Here is an 11,857-nt window from a genome sequence, read left to right as displayed (position 1 = left end):
TAACTGTACCAACCAAGTTATTATAAAATATTATGAACATATGTTTATATATCTATTTTTTTCCATTTATGTTTTTATCTGAATGTTTAGTAAATCTTTCCTTAAGTTGACAGTTATCACAGACATTGTACTTTATTTCAATTCCTGTTTGGGAAATTATTTGGGATAAATGACAAAGATAAACTCTTCTCATATATGCTTATGTAACAGGAAGGTAAATATATAAATCATTGAGAGACCAACTTATATTTTCAAAATCGAAGAACTGGATCAGTACATAGTTGAGTGTGAGTGTGTGTGTGTGTGTGTGTGTATAAAATATGTATATTTTGCCAGATGAAAGTTAATGGATGATCAATGAATATTTCTGTAAAATAAAATTTCCTTTATAGAATCAGACAAGGCTGTAAAAAAATTAATATTTTGTAGTTCAACTGTATCAGCAAAAGAATCTGAATAACATTAAACATTTATGGAGATACATTTGCAATTTGGAAAGGCAACAGACTGCTCAAATCTGTCATATAACTATTGATCAGTTGGTTGATATTTTTATGGAACTTATGTAGAGTCCCAGTAGGAGAACAAAAATTTCAAAATACATTCTCTTGCCATTAAAATTATACATCACACAATTATTTGAGCTCCTTGACTGTTATAGCCTTTGGTGATATTTTTCCTAAGTTCCTGACGTAGTTCTTATTAATGATGCATTCAATTGTGCACTAAATATTGATTCAGCTTTGTCAACCTAAAACTGAAGTAATACTGTTTACATATGCTATTATGTATAGTGAAACCCACACCGCAGTATCTAGAAAAATATACATACGTTTATGAAATGGAAATCACATCACAAAGCAAATTTTCTAAGATATTCATGGGATTATTGTTAAATTGAAATGAGAAATTTTTTTAGACAGAAGCAATGTAAGAGTATACAAGGTGTTATTAAGTCAGGGGAGACTGAGAAAGGGCAAACACGAAGTCACTCTTACTACTGTGAAACACCAAAGAGTTTGTGCTATATCTCAAACTATTTTCAATACGAATTTCTGTACTGAAAACATCATAACTAATCTATTCAACAAAGGTGTCATTCAACCATTAATGATCTTTTTTCCCAAACATGACTATGATATTGGATAACGTAAGTTCAACACATACAAAACTCATAGCATGCTGTAAGCTTCACATTCATGTGAAATAGGACGAAGTCTCTTCATTTATTATCTCTTTCATGGCTTAAGTCTTATATTCTTCATTTTTTACAAACACGTCGATGCTCTGTAATGGTACAACAGCAATCTAAATTATGTGAGAATTAGGCTGCCCTGACTATGAAGAGTTAAAAGCTGTTTTCCCTTTTTCTTAAATTGAAATGTTATGACCATTGTAGAGTCACATGCAGTTGTGAGAAATAATAGAGATTCCTTATACATGTCACCCAGTTTTCCTAATGGTAGCATTTGCAAAACTATAGTACATATCATAACCAGGAGACTGATATTGAGAAAATCCACTGATCACATTTAGATTTCCCTTTCCCTTTTGTATTTCCTGAGTTTTATTTATTTATTTATTGCAGTTTATTTGCTTGGGCATGGGATATACTAGTAAGACACTTCTCTACTCCGCTCCCACCTAGGAGTTAGTAATATGGAAAGTTATATTCTTACCAAGTGCTACCCATTTCATATGTAGATAGTGTTCTGACCCACCATTCATTCACATCTAATAATAGTGGTAGACCAACTGTATATCCTGATAAAACGGGGGCATATTAGACTTCAGAATACCTAATTTCACATTGCCTCTTATTTGTAAATGATAAACCATACAGGAAGCCTGACACATTTACTTGCTTATGATTTCCCCAAGAAATTGGTTGCAGTAATTCTAGAAGATACTTGCCCCTTTGGTCTGTCTTGTCATTCACTTAAATATTCACCATCAGTCCTAAATCTCCGGTCCTACACTTATAGGAAATCACAGTCCTACAACTTATAGATGGGGAGAAAGTATAAAGGAAACCCTCCCACCCACTGTCAGGAACACACACTGAACTTCTGTAACTTAAAGCATGTTTGTTATAGCTCCCGCTTATTTCTCCAGGCTCTCAAATACTTCAAAATATAAACTCTTACTTAAATTACTCACTGGCAGCCACGTAACCTCAGAGTCAAGGATCTGAAATGTTAGACTTGACTTTAAAGAAAACAAGTGATGTTAAGGAAGAAATACAAATAATCGAGACCCACAGTCCTTATTCCAGTCAGATCGAATGAAAATGTTGTAGCTGATAAGTAGGTAAGTGAAAAACATCCTTTATCAATGGTACTGTTCTATATTGCCCACAAATGTAGGAACAAATGTATAAAGTAGTTGATGCTTTGCTGTCACAAACACAATTTGTGTGTGGGCATCTATACTTATACAAATGTCAAGTTTCTAGTGGTGGTAATAAATAGTAAAAATAAGTAATATGAGGATCATATTAGTTAATGACTTAATATTTTATTATCTACTTTTTGTTATTGTTATAGTAAACTGTGAAATAACAAATGAAGGAACCAACAGAAAAATAAGTACCAAAACTAAACAAGCTACAGAGTAAATAAATCATATTTTTATAGTAAAAAATTAAATACACAGAAAATATGAGATCTCTTAACTTGATGTCTTTCGTCTTTCTCAGTATCTTATTACAATGTAATAACAAATAATTTGGTTTGTTTTTCAGTTGTTGTTTTTTTTTTTTTTTCTACCACAAATGACCCTGTCATTAGTGTGTACAGAGGGCATTTTATATGATGCTTAAGACTAGCCACTTTTCCTATGGCATACAGCTTTATGATTATTATTCATAGCATTACTACAATTCCCCTGTATCCATTAGGGATCTCACTGATTAGGCAAATTCTTGAATCTTCTGACCTGAGAATCTGTTAATTTAACCACCTCTCAAAACAGAGGAAAAAGAAAACAAACCACAAAGTAAACATCACAAACATCAAAAGTGACATGCTACTTATCTTAGCATCATTTAAATAGATCAATTTATTTTAGTAACATAAATAACAAAAAATAAAATTTTAGAATTCTTGGGAAAATTATAGCTTTAAAGGAATTAACCACAACATAAGAGGCCTGATCATTACACTGAAAATCTTTTGTGGTAGATATCCTTTAACAGGCAGCTGTTAAACGGGCAGCATCAAGGGACATTCAATCGCTGAATTGATTGCTTGGCCAGTCCTAATGTTTCACTTTGGATGGCTGGGGCCATGCAACTAACAGTTGGCCCCTGGTAATTATGCAGGGCAAGTAATAAAAAAAAAAAGATGCTTCTTCTTAAACGGAAAAGTCAAAATCCCTCTCTCTCTCTGTCTCAGGCACACACACACACACACACACACACACACACACACACACACCTACCAAATAAAGTAGTTTATAAACTATCTTGTAATTCCAAGAAAGGTAACCTTGAATAGTTCACAAATGGATGTCAGATTATAGAGCTGGATACACTGTTGCCATAGCAAACTGCTTATTTAATGTTCTAAAGCAGCTACTCCACATTCTATGCTGCAGAGAGGTCTTTATTTCAACCACATTTAACTTTTTACAGGCTATAATAATACCCTGCACATTTCACACAGTGCCTGGAGCACTGCTGATTTTTGTTTGCTTCTTTGAAAAAGCACTCAGCTGAAAAGCCTACACTGTGGCCTATGGGCCAGAATTCATCAGTCCTTTATTTCAGCAGTTTGAATCCCCCATTAATGGTTTTGCACATTAGCAGCTAATCAAACAGTTTAGATAAGGCCAAGACAAAATGGTTTGCCATAGTCACACAAAGGAAAAACGAGAATAAGGAGAAAATAAAGTTCTTTGGCATCAATCAAAATTAAGGGAATGCAAAAGACATAATAGTGACTAAAGAGAGAAATAAAATATAATGTTGTAATTATACAAATTAAGAAGCTGAAGAAATAACCATAGATTTTCAAGTGAGAAAATAAGTGGAAATGTGCCCTTAATGTTAGGAAAGCAAAGGCATACCATACAAAGCCCAGAGACTTTAAATGGAAAATAATTCAATGCCATGTTAAAAATACTTACTGCTGAATATACGCACACGGCAACAAAATCCCTGCAAGGAGGCAAAGAGGTGGGCAGACAAAGACACCCGTGAGACAATTTAGCGCCCTGCTGGATCTAGCTCTAGAGACGTCACAAACAGGGATGAAAAGAACAAAGAACTAGGTATCACGGCAGTGGGCTGCTTGGTCAGCAAGGACACTTGGGGACAAGTCAGTTGACACAGTGCTTTTTGTTACTCAACAGAACGAGGCACTTGTTAAAGCCCTTATTTTTTGGACTGGGGAACTGAGAGTTAGGGAGCTCAAAAGTCTTGATGCAGGTCTCAAAGCTAGGAAATGGTAACCAAGATTCAAACCCAGCTCTCCTGTTTAAAAAAAAAAAAAAAGTGGTTTTCTCTTTTAAGACTGACCTCAGTGGACTGGAGAATCTCCTCACCAGTTATCAGATTTAATGTGTATATGTAGAAGGGATGGAAGAATATTCACCTAACCAGGAAGAATTAGAGAAAGTGGCATAACATTGGAAGAAAGTGGCTCGAGTGAAACGGGAAATGGCAACATGAGAGGGAGGGGTAGAAAATGGAAACATTGTTTTTATAGAATTCCTTATCATTTTCTCTCAGATACAAAGGTACTAAGGTACCCCTCAGTCACTATGAATTCTGTTTTCTAGGCCCAATTCTTACGGTATGAAAGGATTTGCATATGTAGAAGCAGAACCGCAAGCAGATGTCTTAAGTGAGACTCCAGAAAACCAGTGAGGCAAATCTTGAACTGATTTTTCTGAAACTTAGGAAGCAAACAGATTTCTGAAACAACAGACCTTGGCAAAATTACATAAAGCATTGATGAAGAAAGGGTTTGTGAGCTATTTGGGGGCCAAGAGGGAGAAGATGCCCAGAAGATCATATCTGTAAGAATAAAACTTGCTTAAACAACCATTTAACTATTCAAATTTTATAAACAACATTTATGAAGATACAAAAGGCATGCTCATCAAACAGACCTAATAGAAGGCTGGGAGGGATAGCTCATTCTCTGGTTAATTAAGAATAAAATGGTATCTGTGTCTGTAAATTGAAGCAATGCTAAATCTAATGAAGTGAAATGCCATTGGAATAAAGTCCCAAATTCAATATTTTAAAAATACTGCATGAGTACAAATTACTGGTAAAAACTTGAGCACAATTTTATGAAATATATTTGGAGATCGTAGCCAATTGCAAATTCAACACAAGGCAACAAGGTGACATGACTACTGAAGAAAAGTGAATACAACTCTTTCTAGATTACACATCATGGGTTAACTGTCCTGCTGATCAGACAATACATGAGGTACCATGGCCACTTCTCAACTAAATACTTTAAAGGGCAGAGGAACCAGAGCACCTTCAGATGAAAGTGTCATGTCAGCATGAAAATTGGTTGAGGGTCTGGGGGATATTTAGTCTGAAGAAGATAAGACTTTCTTCAAATGAACAAATAATTGACATGGACAAATGGGAATAAACTCATTCCACATTAGGTTGTCATGAAGTTGGAATTACAGGACTCAGATTTGAGATCAACATAACGAAGAATGTTATAACATCTATATGAGTCTCGTAATTGGAAAGTATGCCTCATCTAGGGAATCTCGTGGCAGTGAAAGAATCCAAGCACCGGATGACTGACTGTGGAAGATTGTGTAAAAAATGTCTGCATCAGGCCAGAAGTTGGAGATGAACTCTCTGGTGGACACTTGTAGTTCTGGGTATCCAATGTGTAGTGCTCTATTTTGAGCTAATGAACCCTCAGTTTTTAGCTGACCCAACGTCTGAGCTTCACTCTCAGCCCATTTGCTTCTGATTATGTCAGTTCTACATTCCAGGGATAGAATGAAAAACTTAGGCTAAGCCAGAGTGGATTTCATTCCTCTGCCCACAATGATGAATTCAGGGATGGTGGAGACATGACCTCAGTCAGATGGAAGAAAGCTGGAAGACAGAATTTGCTGTTGATTTATCTGGGACACAGACTGTCTCTTCTGTGAGACTATTATGACAATGGAGCCTGAAGCTGCAAGGGGAGAGGGAGATGAATCAGGGCCTGAGAATGGTGCCAACCAAGAGAAAAACTGTGGTTAAAAAAAAATTTGATGCTGGTGATGTTCTTTGGACTATCACACCCTTGAAGTTTTCATTTATACAAACTAAGAAATGTCCCCCTTTCCTAAGCTAGTGTGTTGTGTTTTCTCTCTTACTGGTAAAGGAAAGAATCCCAGGTGATACAACTTCCAAGACTCCTTTCCACTCCATGTGAAGAAATGATAAAAGATATAAAGGAAACAACTTTTAACAGCTAAAAATTAGGGGTAAAACCCATGGTTTAGTGAAGTGGGTATGTGATGTGAGTCCTGCATAGCAGAACCTCAACTATAGCTGAGATACATTAAAAAAAAAAAAAAAAAAGAAAGAAAGAAAAGCCAAGAAGCAAGCCTTGACAGTGATGGTGTTTTCAGACAGTGGCCCAGGAACAGCTGTTACTGAGCCAGGAGCTACCCAGCTCCTGCTGGGAGACATTTAAAGTTTAAAGAGCTCTAGCTGCCATGCTGCCCTAACACTCGGGCAGACAAGAGGTTCTTTAAAGTTTCATTACATCCTGTTGGTAAGAGACATTTCCCATTTCAGTTAGAACCTTCTTAAAGTAGTCAAATTGAAGTAAGGGACAGAGAGGAAGGGAAATGGAAAGCAAATTGAGAAAGGGTGTGACAACCATCTTTCAGGGGATTAAGTGGTTTATTATTATTATTATTATTATTATTATTATTATTATTATTGCCACGCTTATTGAACATGGTTAAGTAGAAGAGAAAGGGCTGATCAGGACCATCAGGTAAGAATGAAGAGTAAGAGTACTTATCACAAGAGTTGATGTGACGGTATCAACATAGCTTTGGGTACTAAGTATAATTAGAGATTATTAATAACTCCAAGCACCGTCTGATACTTAAAGAATAATCACCTAAAAATTTCGGGGTATATAGAGTGCTTCTGATTTAGAGCAAGCCTTGACCTTACGGAACCTATAATTTTATGAACATGAGAAATATCAGGATGGGAAAGATTCCAAGAAAAACTAGTACAGATTTCTCACTACTCCACCCAAGTAGTGGTAGCAACAAGCATGCAATTTCCACACACTCTTTAATTTCCATTGTGTCTCACTAACACATCATAAATTTTACAGGAAGGTGCTTTTTCTTCGTACAATCCCCTAGATACTTAATGAGGGAGAAGAAAAACTATGTACTCCGCTTATTTTATATAATGTGACTTATGTATGTAGGTAGGATGGTCACGCATGACTGTTCAAAGAGCAGAGCCCACAAATCCGAATCTATTTTCCTAAAGAGTAACTAACAGAGCAATCCACTTCTAATTCTCTTCAAGAATAATAAAGGGGACAGTTCAGAGATCTGAGTGCTAGAAGAGACTTTCCTCATAACCACAGATTATAAAGGGTGCTGAGGGCCAACTGGCAACACAGCAGAGGCAGAAGGAAAGATAAATAACAAATATTTTTACATCTGCAAGATAAAGGTGACGAAGAAAGAAGAAACAGATTTAAAGAGTTAAATCAGCACATCTGCTTGGAAGAAGTCTTGCATTTTTAATACCACCACTTTGGTTGGTGCCATATATCAGGGGAAACTCACCAGGGCTTGGCAATGAAACTGGAATCTATCGACACATGAACTGGTTATCTAGATGAAAGCTAGATGCCAGGAAAAAGCAGTTTTTCAGTGAGGCCTGCCATGTAAGTCACAGAAAATGTTCTTATGTGGCTCTTGTTTCATAGTCTTGTGTCATCTCATACCATGAGCTGCCTTTCACTGATCCCCTTTTCTATTAAACTATTCCAGCCTCCGCTGTTTACTTGGAATGAGTATCACATTCAAATGGAAAATTGGACTTTGTCCAATTTAGCTTTAGCCAGCTGAAACAGTATCAATGGGAGAAAATGATGCTGCAATTTTCTTGTCTGGTAAAATGTGGCTAGAAATCCATGCAGAAAATGTAGCAATATTCATTAAAATGAAGAATATGCTACAATGAATAGTAATAGTTTGCTTTTAAAAGCACTTGTTAAAAAACCATTAGATGTTCAATAATGACCAAGACCATGTAACAGAGAAGTATGAATTGGAATGCTGAGTTCGGTTGTTTGCTTTGAACTTTGATGTGATCTCTTTCTCTGATTCCATTTTCAAGTGTGACAACTACACAGTAACAAAGCTACCAATCTATTTTGAAATGCTGGTTGAATTCCACCTTCAACTACACAAAGAAAACTACATACGTGTATATGTGACGTATATACATATACACGTACAGAGCAAATTTAGCATAAATTTAATGTACACCTCGGAAAATAGAGGAAAAGAACAATTAAAAAATATACCTATATATCTATATCTATATTTTACATCTATATGTATCTTCAATTTTTCCGACCCTATAGCTGTACACTTGAAAGGAGAAGATTGATTATACTTAATTGATAACATATTTTAGAATTTACTTCATATGTACATTTGTGATAAAATAAATGAATAAATGGATATTCATTATTCTGGAGAACTGAAATAAACTGCTAAATGATGGAGCAAGCTTTTAAAAATAAAATTATATAAATATGTTTACAACCCTATAAAAGACAGTATCTCAAAGTGGGTAAGCAGGCCAGCTCTAGAGTCAGATGGAGAGAAAAAGAGAAGCCTACCTTTCCCACTTGAGACTAAGACTTGGGGCAAAATACTTACCTTCTCTCAGTTTCTTCATCTGTAAAATGTGAATGATGGTTACGAGAAAGGGGTGGGGTGGTGGAGTGGATGAAAAGATGGAGGGGAAAAGAGTCAATAATATTGTGATAAGTTTACACAGTGACTGATGATTACTAGAATTAGTGGGGTGATCACATTGTAAGGAATAAAAATGTGAAATCACTATATTGTACACCCAAACAACTATAACCTATATAAGAGTGTCTACCAATTATACTTAAGTAAAAAAACAAAAATTAAATGTGAATGATGAAAATAATTTAAAAATCATTTTCAATAAATAGTGCCTAACTGTCGTGAGATAATTTACATAAACATTTAGAAGAGTGCCAGGCCCACAGTAAATACTCAATAAATGTTAGACATTTTTATCAAAAATCCCTATAAGAAAGTAGAGGAAGACAGAATGAAAGGTTGGAAAGAGAAATTCAAAGGGAACAGCAGAAGTATTGGATAGTCTTAGTGTGATAAAGTTTTTGGTGCTCACGTAAAGAGCACATTTGAGCAATAAAACTATACATGAAAATGTGAAGGCCAAGGTAACTGACTAGTTCTACACATGTGAGGGCCCAACTCCTCCAGTTGCAATCTCCAGAAGGCTAGAAGCTATCACCACCATGGAGCAGTCTGAAGGAAAGGAGAAGAATGGCCTGGACTAGTCTGCACCCAGCACATGGAAATAAAATGCTTTATTATACTCAGCTAATAACTTTCTTAGTTGATCATTTATCATGATGCACTTCCTCTGAAGTCGTGAAATTCCTCAGCCAATTCCTTAACTGCCTTTAATATTCTTCTTCTTATGAATGTGAAGGTAACTTGAAGGAGGAGGCAGCAAAACGGTAAGCAGGCTGAATCACAGATTGTTATTGCCTTCTTTTCCTAAACTAGTTGGTAAAACTATTTTGTTTTACAATTCATGAGACTTTCTCTCTGCTACTTGTCACAGTCAGACATTGAAAGAACAAATATATTTTGCTCACAAAAGTCAAGTTCAAAAGGCACCTTGATAGTTCTCACACTACTGTTTTTAGTTTAAAGAAAAGTGATGCATGCTCTTTTTATTTACTCCTTGAAGGAAAAATATTACTTACTTTCCATCCCAGATATGGTCACCTCTGTGGAAAATCACCAGGTTATTCTTAGGGTCCAGAGCCACCCCAGAAACCTGGCCTGGTAGCAAGTATACTCCAGGCCAATCCAGTGCCTCTTCTACATGGAAATCTAAAAGATAAATCCATACATTTAGTATAAACAAGAAAGTGAGTATAACCTCACAAAGATTCACATTGGTTATAAGATAATCATGCAGTAATGTCACTAGATGCAAAGAAAAAAAATCAAGCCGTGCTCTACATATAATGTACCACATGCACATGCCAAGTAGCTTCCTGAGCCATGACAAAGTAAGCGACTGGGAACTTCTTGGGGAATCACATGCTTTCTTTTCCTGCTGACAAGATGCCTGTAAAACCAGCTTACCCTTAAGTGATCAAAGAGCAAATCTGAGATTACCTTCTTCTTAACAATATTCTTATTTTAAATTACTATCTTTGGGCAATATGGCAACATGGATGGCATTGTTTTAATACAAAGCTTTTAAATGTTGTAAATAAATACCAAGCATAGCCAATAAGTCTGTCTGTCTGTCTCTCCCTCAGTTAACTCCTGTGTAAATTGTGGATGTTCAATATACATTAGACACTACAATAAACCATCATTAATTATCCTTTGTACGAGGGCCTATATAAGATATCAATCTCATTTTTCCTCATTTCAGTGTTCTTACAACACTGAATGGGAATGGAGAGACGCTCTCTTTTACTGCTTATATTTCACTGTTTCCTAACATAAGAGAAAGTAAAAATCACAGAAACTCTGTGACTAAATGACTTCCAAAATCATTCTCATTTCAGATCCGAATGCATTTATAGAGAATACCTGGGGTCTTTTGTGTTAATTCCTTTCATAAACATGCTCACGAATAAAGAGATATGATGTATGGAGTAGCTACATTAACTGAGGATATAAAGTTATGAAGATACTAGTATGAAATCTGTTCTATCAGTGTCAATATTTCTTTCTCTCTCAAATGCTTCAATAGAGATGCCAAGAAGTAGAAAATAAGCAATTCGAGTCTCATTTATCCTCCTCACGCTCTGGAGGATGTGGCAACACGCAGTAAAAGTTCAAAGATAGGCATTAAAGATGAGGATGAAAGAGAACACAGGGCTTGTACAATTAGCTTCTGAAAACTTGAGAGGATGCCATTGTAAGAATAAACACTTTAAAATAATTCTCTCAACTACACAAAAAGAAATAGTCCTTTTTTACTCAAAAATGCTTTTACCTTCACACATTTAATTCTTCTCTTTACTAAAAATTCACAAAACAGCACAATCAATAGGATGCTAGAGCAGCTCTGCCCACAATGTTGCTGAAGCTCTTTAACAAATATTCCGTAAGTGTATTGTCTATGTGAGGCATTATGCTAGATTCTGGGAACACAAAGAGCAAACATTGTTTTTGGCCTTGAGGAACTCCTAGGATACAATGAGAAAAAACAGAAACCAAACACTTGTGACACAACGTAGGGCGGGAACACAGGGGAGGGCCCATGATCCTTCCTGAGGCTTGGCTAGAAGAGGGTAGGATTAAGGTCAGACCTGGGGGGTTTCCCAGAGGAAGAAACGTGTGTTTGCACATAAAGGTAAGTGGGGGTTCACTGAGTACAGAAGTGGGCAGAGAATATTTAGGTCAGAAAGATTCTGAGAGAGGATGTTTATAATTGCAAAATGTGCTTCAAGATGAAGTAATTAGGAAAAGATACTTGTGTATGTCAGGTAGGGGCAGGGTAGCAGGAAGCAGGATTACCAGACCCCAAGATCTGGTTTACACTGGAAAATGTATTATACACCACATG

The 11,857-nt window shown here is 36.0% G+C and overlaps 1 protein-coding gene across 41 annotated transcripts in view; it reads right to left on the bottom strand.

The window, feature by feature from the left end:
- Positions 1–11,857, bottom strand: part of PAM (peptidylglycine alpha-amidating monooxygenase) — a 261,122-nt gene that overhangs the window by 24,807 nt on the left and 224,458 nt on the right. For all 41 annotated transcript variants that reach the window (XM_074328644.2, XM_074328647.2, XM_074328650.2 and 38 more), the window contains one exon: positions 10,029–10,158. In XM_074328644.2, coding sequence (XP_074184745.1) covers positions 10,029–10,158 — 130 coding nt within the window. The remainder of the gene's footprint in view (positions 1–10,028; positions 10,159–11,857) is intronic.

The sequence above is a fragment of the Rhinolophus sinicus genome, chromosome 3 (assembly GCF_057876585.1).
Source record: "Rhinolophus sinicus isolate RSI-liver-muscle chromosome 3, RSI-T2T, whole genome shotgun sequence".
Taxonomy (NCBI): Eukaryota; Metazoa; Chordata; class Mammalia; order Chiroptera; family Rhinolophidae; genus Rhinolophus; species Rhinolophus sinicus.
This window is presented reverse-complemented; position numbering and strand designations above follow the sequence as displayed.